Source organism: Hyperolius riggenbachi, chromosome 3 (assembly GCF_040937935.1).
Source record: "Hyperolius riggenbachi isolate aHypRig1 chromosome 3, aHypRig1.pri, whole genome shotgun sequence".
NCBI classification, from domain to species: domain Eukaryota; kingdom Metazoa; phylum Chordata; class Amphibia; order Anura; family Hyperoliidae; genus Hyperolius; species Hyperolius riggenbachi.
The window spans coordinates 8323608-8337065 of NC_090648.1; the positions used below are offsets into that span (position 1 = coordinate 8323608).

The 13458-nt window shown below is 45.9% G+C and overlaps 1 protein-coding gene across 1 annotated transcript in view; it reads left to right on the forward strand.

The window, feature by feature from the left end:
• The first annotated feature begins 5019 nt into the window (after nt 1-5019).
• Nucleotides 5020-13458, forward strand: part of LOC137561149 (ficolin-1-like) — an 86666-nt gene continuing 78227 nt past the window's right edge. Inside the window, exon 1 of the mRNA XM_068272407.1 lies at nt 5020-5068. Within this exon, the coding sequence (XP_068128508.1) occupies nt 5020-5068 (49 nt within the window). The remainder of the gene's footprint in view (nt 5069-13458) is intronic.

The window sequence follows — 13458 nt, forward strand, 5'->3', positions numbered from 1 at the left end:
CATTGTAGGGGTTGGAGGGGAGCCATAAGACACCAGGGAACTTTGAAAGGGAGGAAGGTGGCCAGTAGGCACTGAGGTTGGTCCACGACTTGGTTCCTGTGTACAATTTCGGCCCACTTTGTATTTGAGTTTGACACCCCTGCTGTAAGGCCTGGGACACACTACACAGCACAAAGCACTATTGCAATCGCTAGCCCCTTGTAAGTGACTTTAGAAGCAATTTCCCTGTTTCTATACAATACATTAGAGTCGAAACGCTCTTAAAATGCTGCATGTCCTGTGATTTCCCTAATCGCAATCCCTCCAGTGGGATCTGCTCCTTCCACTAACATTGGCAAAGCATTTAGGGAAAGTGATCACAAAACGCTGCCAATAACTCTCTGGTCCCAGCTCTCATATTGCTTCACTCTAATGCTCGACATCTCACAACTCCTCTTGGTTTTATATGGATTCTAGAAAAGGAAAGGAGGAAATCAGCAGTGTTGCTCGGCATGCCTTGTGATCACGAGGTCAGGTTCCGAATTTGTGATCTCCTCTCGATCTCGATCACGGATTCAGTTCCGAATGCACTCGTGATCGTGGTCCAAATCTGGCTCGTGATCACAGCGGATTTATCCTTGATCACGGCCGTGATTATAACCATTAAAACACATCGACTTTATAATAGCAAAGCCCCCTTACATGATATAAACACCACATTTGCAGGATATTTTTTTCAAAAAGACCGTATAGTTTTTGAGAAAATCATTTTTTTTTTAAATTTTACAGTTTCAAAGGAAAATAGTATACATTGCAATGCGGTAAATGACAGTTAGGTCGCATTCACAGTGCCATGTTGTGGAGCTGCGTAATAAAGTATTATATAACGCAGCTTACTGCACTGCAATGATAATCATATGGACTGTTCACAGTGCAACGTTAACAGTGCAGTGCATTACCTCTAAACGCAGACACGTTGCGATTTTAACGTTGCATTAAACCGCAATGTCGCACTGTGAATATGCCCTTAATGTATTTACCGCATTTACATGTATACTTTTTTCCTTTGAAACTTTAAAATCGATTTTCTCAAAAACGATAAGGTTTTTTTGAAAAAAAAATGTTCCCCTTGTTCCCACTGTTCTACTTAACATATCCTGCAAATTTAGTATTTATATCGTGTAAGGGGGCTTTGCTATTAACTGCTAAAGTCAGCGGGTTTTGGTGGTTTTTATTCATGATTACTTTTTTTTCATTTAAAACTTTAAAATTGATTTTCTTAAAAGCCATAAGGTCACATGTAATGCAAGTGGATGGGCCTGTTCCCACAGTAGCGTTGTTGAGGGCGTACGTTAAAAAGGGGCGCTGGGAAAAAAGGGCGCGGGGTTTTAAACGATAAGCATGGATATCGTTTAAAAATGTATTGTACTGTATTTCGTTTAAAATTAATGTTTTATAAAGTTATAAATCATTAAATAATGTGCATTAAATCGGCAATTGTAAAAACGTTAATCTTTCGTTTAAATAGTGAAACGTATAATAACGTTTAAAAAAAAAATTACTAAGTAACCCTCCCTGTACCTACCCCTAACCCCTAGACCCCCCTGTTGATGCCTAAACCTAAGACCCCCCCTGTTGGTGCCTAAGTAACCCTCCCTGTACCTACCCCTAACCCCTAGACCCCCCTGTTAGTGCCTAAACCTAAGACCCCCCTGTTGGTGCCTAAACCTAAGACCCCCCTGTTGGTGCCTAAACCTAAGACCCCCTGTTGGTGCCTAAACCTAAGACCCCCCTGTTGGTGCCTAAACCTAAGACCCCCTGTTGGTGCCTAAACCTAAGACCCCCCCTGTTGGTGCCTAAACCTAAGACTTCCCTGTTGGTGCCTAAACCTAAGACCCCCCTGGTGGTGCCTAAACCTAAGACCCCCCTGTTGGTGCCTAAACCTAAGACCCCCCTGTTGGTGCCTAAACCTAAGACCCCCCTGTTGGTGCCTAAACCTAAGACCCCCCCTGTTGGTGCCTAAACCTAAGACCCCCCTGTGATAAGCATTAATAACGTTTCAAAAACATATTGTGCGGTTTTTTCGTTTAAAAATAATGTAAAAAAAAAAATTGTACTGTTTTTCGTTTAAAAATAATGTTTGAAAAAAATATTGTACTGTTTTTCGTTTAAAAATAATATTAAAAAATGTATAAATCATTAAATAATGTGTAATCATGAGAAGCAGTAATAAAACATTAAGTCTCCGGGCGCCGCTTTTAAAACGTTATTTTTCTCCGGCGCCCTTTTTTCCTATCGGGCGCCCATTAAACGATATTTATTATGGGAGTGAATGGTGGCGCCCGATTTGTCCACTAGCCTCCTGCGCCCTTTTTTACTGTTACCTTGTTGAGGTGCGTTTTTTTCAGCGGTGAAAAAACGCACAAAAGAGCCATAGAATTCGCCTGCGAGTGGAATGCATGCGAATCGCATGCAATGTATTTAATAGGGAAATCGCATGCGTTTCCCCATGCGTTTTTTGCCGCAAATTCGCATGTGAATTCGCATAGGAACCAATGTAAATTCACACAGGCAGTGACATGGTTAAAATCGCATATACCCCCACCTATGAGAATTCGAATGCGAATTTGCAGCAAAAAACGCATGGGGAATCGCATCCGCATGCAATTTCATCATCGGTGGAATCCAGGCGATTCCGCACCGCAATAGTGGAAATGAGCCCTCAGAGTTACCAATCATTTTTATCATAATTGGGTAAAAAATTGAACATACGTGTCTGGTACATTGGTCATATTTTTGAAATGTTACAATCAGTCAGAAAACATTGATTGCAATTTTTAAATTGAACAGATATTTAAAAAATTGTATGGTGTGTGGCCACCACTTAACGACCGCCTAACACCGATAGGCGTCGGCAGGTCGTTAGTGGTTAGCGGCCGTTCCATGTCAGTTCATGGAGGCTGTCTCTGTGAACAGTCTGCGAGCCGCCGATCACGGCTCGCAGGCTAAATGTACACACGGGGAAGAAATCCCCGCTGCTTACATCATACGGCGTTGCTGTGCATCAGTGCCGTAAAGGAGATCGGCGATCCCCAGCCTCTGATTGGCCGGGGATCGCCGGCATTTGATAGGCTGAAGCCTATCCTAAGCAGCGCAGGACAGATTTACGTCCTGCGCAGCCCAGAGTGAGAGGGAGAGGAAGGGAGGGCGGAAAACGCTGCAGAGGGGGGCTTTGAGGAGCCCCCCCACAACACAAACATAGCCGGCAGCGATCAGACCCCCCCAGCAGGACATCCCCCTAGTGGGGAAAAAAGGGGGGGAAGTCTGATCGCCCTGCCTGCTATCTGATCTGTGCTGTGGGCTGGAGAGCCCACGCAGCACAGATCAGAGCAGAATAGCCTGGTCCTTAAGTGGTTAACCTCCCTGGCGGTAAGCCCGAGCTGAGCTCGGGCTATGCCGCGCAGGGGGAGATCTCAGCCCCTGGTGGGGCGATTTTCATTTTGTAAATTGCTGTGCGCGCAGCCAGCACTTTGCTAGCCGCGCGCACAGCTTGATCGCCGCCGCTCTGCGGCAATCGGCCGCACGCAGCGGCTGAAGAGGGCCCCCCCCCCCCGCCAGAGCCCTGCGCTGCCCGGATCAATGAGTTCCGGGCAGCGCTATGGGCTGGATCGTGTGTCCCTGACGTCAGGACGTCGGCTGACGTCCATGACGTCATCCCAATCGTCGCCATGGCGACAGGAGAAGCCAAACAGGGGAACGCGTTGTATACGCGTTCCCCTGTTTGCTATTGTTGCCGGCGGCGATCGGACTAGAGGGCCACATGCGCCCTCTAGTGGTGTTTCATGTAGCTACCACTCTGGTAGCTTTACATGAAACTTTAAAAAAAAAAAAAAAAAAAATTGGAATTCTGCAATTTTTGCAGAAAAAATTAACCGCCAAGGAGGTTAAGTCACAACAATAGACAATCACCGTCTGCTTAAACTAATACCACACAAATAATTAAATGTATCCATGTTTTTATTGAACACACCATGTTAACATTCACAGTGCAGGTGGAAAAGGTATGTGAACTCTTGGATTAAATAATGGGTTGAACCTCCTTTGTTACAATAACTACAACCAAACATTTCCTGTAGTTGCAGATTAGACATGCACAGCGGTCAGGAGTAATTTTTGACCATTCCTCTTTAGAGAACTGTTTCAGTTTAGCAATATTCTTGGGATGTCTTGTGTAAATCGATTTCTTGAGATCATGCTTCAGCATCTCAATCGTTTTGAGGTCAGGACTCTGACTGGACCACTACAGAAGGCATATTTTCTTCTGTTTAAGACATTATTTTGTTGATTTACTTATATGCTGTGGGTCCTTGTCCTGTTGCAACACCCATCTTCTGCTGAGCTTTAGCTGGTGGACAGATGGCCTTAAATTCTCCTGCAAAATGTCTTGATACAGTTGGGAATTCATTTTTCCTTTGATGATAGCAATCCGCCCAGGCTCTGACACAGCAAAGCAGCCCTAAACCATGATGCCCCCACCACCATACTTCACCTGTTGGGAGGAGGTTTTGATGTTGGTGTGTTATGCCTCTTTTTCTTCACACATAGGCCCATGTGCAATTTACCTTTTCTCCTGAGATATCTCCTAGGAGATAATTTTCATCTTCTCTTTAAAATAACTTTTTAGCATTTTACAATAGAAAAGGTACCCAAAAGTTATGGAAAAACTACTATCAAAATTATTTTGAGTGTTTTCTAGTTTGTTGTTGGATTGAAAGGCATTTTATTGATATGTTGTGAAACATCACCTAGGAGAAAACAAAGGAGAAAAAGTGAATTGCATATGGGCCAAAGTGTTGTGTGTTCATTTAAAACATTTCAACTTTGGTATCACTACCCTCCAACCACCGCCCGATCTCCCTCCTCCACTTCGCCTCAAAACTCCTTGAGCGTCTGGTTCACAAACGCCTGACCCAGTACCTCAATGCCAACTCACTGCTAGACCCACTGCAATCTGGATCTCGGCCTGCCCACTCAACCGAAATGGCTCTCACCAACGTGGTCAACGACCTTGCCTTAGCTAAAGCTGAAGGTAAATACTCCATTCTCCTCCTCCTTGACCTGTCAGCAGCTTTTGACACAGTAGATCATCCCCTACTCCTCCAGTCCCTCCAGTCCATGGGCATTCATGATCTCGCCCTGTCCTGGCTTTCATCCTACCTCTCTAACCGCTCCTTCACGACTGCCTTCAATGAGTCCTCGTCCACCCCCAACCACCTCTCGGTGGGAGTTCCCCAAGGCTCGGTCCTTGGCCCCCTACTGTTCTCCCTATACACATCCTCTATTGGCAAGGTTATCTCCTCCATGGGTTTTAACTATCATCTGTATGCAGATGACACCCAGATCTACCTCCACACCCCTGACATATCCACCACTACCATGGACAAGGTCTCCTCCTGCCTATCAGCCATCTCCTCCTGGATGTCCACTAGGTTCCTGAAACTAAATCTAGACAAAACGGAATTTATGATCTTCCCACCATGGCCATCCATGAACCTCCCAGATGTGCATGTCACTGTTAATCACACTACCATTCGGCCTACCTAGCCACTAACTCCGCTCTTCCAATGAACTTTGCCTAACTGTCCCCCGCATCACCCAGTCCCATGCACGCCTCCAGGACTTCTCAAGAGCTGCTTCAACACTATGGAACTCCCTACCTCCACCCATTAGGGCAGCCCCCTCCTTCAACATCTTCAAGAAAGCCCTCAAAACTCACCTTTTCACTCTGGCCTACTACTCCTCACAAGTGCTCTAAACCCACAGCTGAACTCTGATCCTCTACCTTTCGTGTCCTTACCTCTCCTTCTAGATTGTAAGTCTTTGGGCAGGGTCCTCCTCCTTTTGTGTCCTACCTGATCATGCACCTCCATTACTGTGCACCCATGTTATGCATCTGAGTGAACCTAACTTGCCCAATCTCCATGCTCCGCTCCAGTCACTGACTAAGCATTACCTTGTACTCATACTGTGCTGCGTGATCTCCATGCTCAATCCAGTGACTAAGCATTACCTTGTACTCATACTGTGCTGTGTGATCTCCATGCTCCCCTCCAGTTACTAAGCATTACCTTGTACTCATACTGTGCTGTGTGATCTCCATGCTCCCCTCCAGTGACTAAGCATTACCTTGTACTCATACTGTGCTGTGTGATCTCCGTGCTCCCCTCCAGTGACTAAGCATTACCTTGTACTCATACTGTGATGTGTGATCTCCATGCTCCATCCAGTGACTAAGCATTACCTTGTACTCATACTGTGCTGTGTGATCTCCATGCTCCATCCAGTGACTAAGCATTACCTTGTACTCATACTGTGCTGTGTGATCTCCATGCTCCATCCAGTGACTAAGCATTATCTTGTACTCCTACTGTGTTGTGTAATCTCCATGCTCCATCCAGTGACTAAGCATTACCTTTTACTCATACTGTGCTGTGTAATCTCCATGCTCCCATCCAGTGACTGACTAAGCATTACCTTGTACTCATACTGTGCTGTGTAATCTCCATGCTCCATCCAGTGACTAAGCATTACCTTGTACTCATACTGTGCTGTGTGATCTCCATGCCCCATCCAGTGACTAAGCATTACCTTGTACTCATACTGTGCTGTGTGATCTCCATGCTCCATCCAGTGACTAAGCATTACCTTGTACTCATACTGTGCTGTGTGATCTCCATGCTCCCCTTCAGTTACTAAGCATTACCTTGTACTCATACTGTGCTGTGTGATCTCCATGCTCCCCTCCAGTGACTAAGCATTACCTTGTACTCATACTGTGCTGTGTGATCTCCATGCTCCATCCAGTGACTAAGCATTATCTTGTACTCATACTGTGTTGTGTAATCTCCATGCTCCATCCAGTGACTAAGCATTACCTTTTACTCATACTGTGCTGTGTAATCTCCATGCTCCCATCCAGTGACTGACTAAGCATTACCTTGTACTCATACTGTGCTGTGTAATCTCCATGCTCCATCCAGTTACTAAGCATTACCTTGTACTCATACTGTGCTGTGTGATCTCCATGCCCCATCCAGTGACTAAGCATTACCTTGTACTCATACTGTGCTGTGTGATCTCCATGCTCCATCCAGTGACTAAGCATTACCTTGTACTCATACTGTGCTGTGTGATCTCCATGCTCCCCTCCAGTTACTAAGCATTACCTTGTACTCATACTGTGCTGTGTGATCTCCATGCTCCCCTCCAGTGACTAAGCATTACCTTGTACTCATACTGTGCTGTGTGATCTCCGTGCTCCCCTCCAGTGACTAAGCATTACCTTGTACTCATACTGTGATGTGTGATCTCCATGCTCCATCCAGTGACTAAGCATTACCTTGTACTCATACTGTGCTGTGTGATCTCCATGCTCCATCCAGTGACTAAGCATTACCTTGTACTCATACTGTGCTGTGTGATCTCCATGCTCCATCCAGTGACTAAGCATTATCTTGTACTCATACTGTGTTGTGTAATCTCCATGCTCCATCCAGTGACTAAGCATTACCTTGTACTCATACTGTGCTGTGTAATCTCCATGCTCCATCCAGTGACTAAGCATTACCTTGTACTCATACTGTGCTGTGTGATCTCCATGCCCCATCCAGTGACTAAGCATTACCTTGTACTCATACTGTGCTGTGTGATCACCATGCTCCATCCAGTGACTAAGCATTACCTTGTACTCATACTGTGCTGTGTGATCTCCATGCTCCCCTCCAGTGACTAAGCATTACCTTGTACTCATACTGTGCTGTGTTATCTCCATGCTCCCATCCAGTGACTGACTAAGCATTACCTTGTACTCATACTGTGCTGTGTAATCTCCATGCTCCATCCAGTGACTAAGCATTACCTTGTACTCATACTGTGCTGTGTGATCTCCATGCTCCATCCAGTGACTAAGCATTACCTTATACTCATACTGTGCTGTGTGATCTCCATGCTCCCATCCAGTGACTAAGCATTACCTTGTACTCATACTGTGCTGTGTGATCTCCATGCTCCAATCCAGTGACTAAGCATTACCTTGTACTCATACTATGCTGTGTGATCTCCATGCTCCATCCAGTGACTAAGCATTACCTTGTACTCATACTGTGCTGTGTGATCTCCATGCTCCCCTCCAGTTACTAAGCATTACCTTGTACTCATACTGTGCTGTGTGATCTCCATGCTCCCCTCCAGTGACTAAGCATTACCTTGTACTCATACTGTGCTGTGTGATCTCCGTGCTCCCCTCCAGTGACTAAGCATTACCTTGTACTCATACTGTGATGTGTGATCTCCATGCTCCATCCAGTGACTAAGCATTACCTTGTACTCATACTGTGCTGTGTGATCTCCATGCTCCATCCAGTGACTAAGCATTACCTTGTACTCATACTGTGCTGTGTAATCTCCATGCTCCCATCCAGTGACTGACTAAGCATTACCTTGTACTCATACTGTGCTGTGTAATCTCCATGCTCCATCCAGTGACTAAGCATTACCTTGTACTCATACTGTGCTGTGTGATCTCCATGCCCCATCCAGTGACTAAGCATTACCTTGTACTCATACTGTGCTGTGTGATCACCATGCTCCATCCAGTGACTAAGCATTACCTTGTACTCATACTGTGCTGTGTGATCTCCATGCTCCCCTCCAGTGACTAAGCATTACCTTGTACTCATACTGTGCTGTGTTATCTCCATGCTCCCATCCAGTGACTGACTAAGCATTACCTTGTACTCATACTGTGCTGTGTAATCTCCATGCTCCATCCAGTGACTAAGCATTACCTTGTACTCATACTGTGCTGTGTGATCTCCATGCTCCATCCAGTGACTAAGCATTACCTTATACTCATACTGTGCTGTGTGATCTCCATGCTCCCATCCAGTGACTAAGCATTACCTTGTACTCATACTGTGCTGTGTGATCTCCATGCTCCAATCCAGTGACTAAGCATTACCTTGTACTCATACTATGCTGTGTGATCTCCATGCTCTCCTCCAGTGACTAAGCATTACCTTGTACTCATACTGTGCTGTGTGATCTCCATGCTCCCCTCCAGTGACTAAGCATTACCTTGTACTCATACTGTGCTGTGTAATCTCCATGCTCCATCCAGTGACTAAGCATTACCTTGTACTCATGCTGTGCTGTGTGATCTCCATGCTCCATCCAGTGACTAAGCATTACCTTGTACTCATACTGTGCTGTGTAATCTCCATGCTCCCATCCAGTGACTAAGCATTACCTTGTACTCATACTGTGCTGTATGATCTCCATGCTGCATCCAGTGACTAAGCATTACCTTGTACTCATACTGTGCTGTGTGATCTCCATGCTCCCCTCCAGTGACTAAGCAATACCTTGTACTCATACTGTGCTGTGTAATCTCCATGCTCCATCCAGTGACTAAGCATTACCTTGTACTCATGCTGTGCTGTGTGATCTCCATGCTCCATCCAGTGACTAAGCATTACCTTGTACTCATACTGTGCCGGTGATCTCCATGCCCCATCCAGTGACTAAGCATTACCTTGTACTCATACTGTGCTGTGTGATCTCCATGCTCCCATCCAGTGACTAAGCATTACCTTGTACTCATACTGTGCTGTGTGATCTCCATGCTCCATCCAGTGACTAAGCATTACCTTGTACTCATACTGTGCTGTGTGATCTCCATGCTCCCATCCAGTGACTAAGCATTACCTTGTACTCAGGCTGTGCTGTGTGATCTCCATGCTCCCATCCAGTGACTAAGCATTACCTTGTACTCATACTGTGCTGTGTGATCTCCATGCTTCCATCCAGTGACTAAGCATTACCTTGTACTCATGCTGTGCTGTGTGATCTCCATGCTCCCATCCAGTGACTAAGCATTACCTTGTACTCATACTGTGCTGTGTGATCTCCATGCTTCCCTCCAGTGACTAAGCATTACCTTGTACTCATGCTGTGCTGTGTGATCTCCATGCTCCCCTCCAGTGACTAAGCATTACCTTGTACTCATACTGTGCTGTGTGATCTCCGTGCTCCCCTCCAGTGACTAAGCATTACCTTGTACTCATACTGTGCTGTGTGATCTCCATGCTCCCCTCCAGTGACTAAGCATTACCTTGTACTCATACTGTGCTGTGTGATCTACATGCTCCCATCCAGTGACTAAGCATTACCTTGTACTCATACTGTGCTGTGTGATCTCCATGCTCCATCCAGTGACTAAGCATTACCTTGTACTCATACTGTGCTGTGTGATCTCCATGCTCCCCTCCAGTGACTAAGCATTACCTTGTACTCATACTGTGCTGTGTAATCTCCATGCTCCATCCAGTGACTAAGCATTACCTTGTACTCACACTGTGCTGTGTGATCTCCATGCCCCATCCAGTGACTAAGCATTACCTGGTACTCATACTGTGCTGTGTGATCTCCATGCTCCCCTCCAGTGACTAAGCATTACCTTGTACTCATACTGTGATGTGTGATCTCCATGCCCCATCCAGTGACTAAGCATTACCTTGTACTCATACTGTGCTGTGTGATCTCCATGCTCCCATCCAGTGACTAAGCATTACCTTGTACTCATACTGTGCTGTGTGATCTCCATGCTCCCCTCCAGTGACTAAGCATTACCTTGTACTCATACTGTGCTGTGTGATCTCCATGCTCCATCCAGTGACTAAGCATTACCTTGTACTCATACTGTGCTGTGTGATCTCCATGCTCCCCTCCAGTGACTAAGCATTACCTTGTACTCATACTGTGCTGTGTAATCTCCATGCTCCATCCAGTGACTAAGCATTACCTTGTACTCACACTGTGCTGTGTGATCTCCATGCCCCATCCAGTGACTAAGCATTACCTGGTACTCATACTGTGCTGTGTGATCTCCATGCTCCCCTCCAGTGACTAAGCATTACCTTGTACTCATACTGTGATGTGTGATCTCCATGCCCCATCCAGTGACTAAGCATTACCTTGTACTCATACTGTGCTGTGTGATCTCCATGCTCCCATCCAGTGACTAAGCATTACCTTGTACTCATACTGTGCTGTGTGATCTCCATGCTCCATCCAGTGACTAAGCATTACCTTGTACTCATACTGTGCTGTGTGATCTCCATGCTCCCCTCCAGTGACTAAGCATTACCTTGTACTCATACTGTGCTGTGTGATCTCCATGCTCCCATCCAGTGACTAAGCATTACCTTGTACTCACACTGTGCTGTGTGATCTCCATGCTCCATCCAATGACTAAGCATTACCTTGTACTCATACTGTGCTGTGTGATCTCCATGCTCCATCCAGTGACTAAGCATTACCTTGTACTCATACTGTGCTGTGTGATCTCCATGCTCCATCCAGTGACTAAGCATTACCTGGTACTCATACTGTGCTGTGTAATCTCCATGCTCCATCCAGTGACAAAGCATTACCTTGTACTCATACTGTGCTGTGTGATCTCCATGCTCCATCCAGTGACTAAGCATTACCTTGTACTCATACTGTGCTGTGTGATCTCCATGCTCCAATCCAGTGACTAAGCATTACCTTGTACTCATACTGTGCTGTGTGATCTCCATGCTCCATCCAGTGACTAAGCATTACCTTGTACTCATACTGTGCTGTGTGATCTCCATGCTCCCCTCCAGTGACTAAGCATTACCTTGTACTCATACTGTGCTGTGTGACCTCCATGCTCCATCCAGTGACTGACTAAGCATTACCTTGTACTCATACTGTGCTGTGTGATCTCCATGCTCCATCCAGTGACTAAGCATTACCTTGTACTCATACTGTGCTGTGTGATCTCCATGCTCCATCCAGTGACTAAGCATTACCTTGTACTCATACTGTGCTGTGTGATCTCCACGCTCCATCCAGTGACTAAGCATTACCTTGTACTCATACTGTGCTGTGTGATCTCCATGCTCCATCCAGTGACTAAGCATTACCTTGTACTCATACTGTGCTGTGTGATCTCCATGCTCCATCCAGTGACTAAGCATTACCTTGTTCTCATACTGTGCTGTGTGATCTCCATGCTCCCCTCCAGTGACTAAGCATTACCTTGTACTCATACTGTGCTGTGTGACCTCCATGCTCCATCCAGTGACTGACTAAGCATTACCTTGTACTCATACTGTGCTGTGTGATCTCCATGCTCCATCCAGTGACTAAGCATTACCTTGTACTCATACTGTGCTGTGTGATCTCCATGCTCCATCCAGTGACTAAGCATTACCTTGTACTCATACTGTGCTGTGTGATCTCCACGCTCCATCCAGTGACTAAGCATTACCTTGTACTCATACTGTGCTGTGTGATCTCCATGCTCCATCCAGTGACTAAGCATTACCTTGTACTCATACTGTGCTGTGTGATCTCCACGCTCCATCCAGTGACTAAGCATTACCTTGTACTCATACTGTGCTGTGTGATCTCCATGCTCCATCCAGTGACTAAGCATTACCTTGTACTCATACTGTGCTGTGTGATCTCCATGCTCCATCCAGTGACTAAGCATTACCTTGTACTCATACTGTGCTGTGTAATTTCCATGCTCCCCTCCAGTGACTAAGCATTACCTTGTACTCATACTGTGCTGTGTGATCTCCATGCTCCCCTCCAGTGACTAAGCATTACCTTGTACTCATACTGTGCTGCGTGATCTCCATGCTCCCATCCAGTGACTAAGCATTACCTGGTACTCATACTGTGCTGTGTGATCTCCATGCTCCATCCAGTGACTAAGCATTACCTTGTACTCATACTGTGCTGTGTGATCTCCATGCTCCCCTCCAGTGACTAAGCATTACCTTGTACTCATACTGTGCTGTGTGATCTCCATGCTCCATCCGGTGACTAAGCATTACCTTGTACTCATACTGTGCTGTGTGATCTCCATGCTCCATCCAGTGACTAAGCATTACCTTGTACTCATACTGTGCTGCGTGATCTCCATGCTCCATCCAGTGACTAAGCATTACCTTGTACTCATACTGTGCTGTGTGATCTCCATGCTCCATCCAGTGACTAAGGATTACCTTGTACTCATACTGTGCTGCGTGATCTCCATGCTCCATCCAGTGACTAAGCATTACCTTGTACTCATACTGTGCTGTGTGATCTCCATGCTCCCCTCCAGTGACTAAGCATTACCTTGTACTCATACTGTGCTGTGTGATCTCCATGCTCCATCCAGTTACTAAGCATTACCTTGTACTCCCACTGTGCTGTGTGATCTCCATGCTCCCATCCAGTGAATAAGCATTACCTTGTACTCATACTGTGCTGTGTGATCTCAATGCTCCCATCCAGTGACTAAGCATTACCTTGTACACATACTGTGCTGTGTGATCTCCATGCTCCATCCAGTGACTAAGCATTACCTTGTACTCATACTGTGCTGTGTGATCTCCA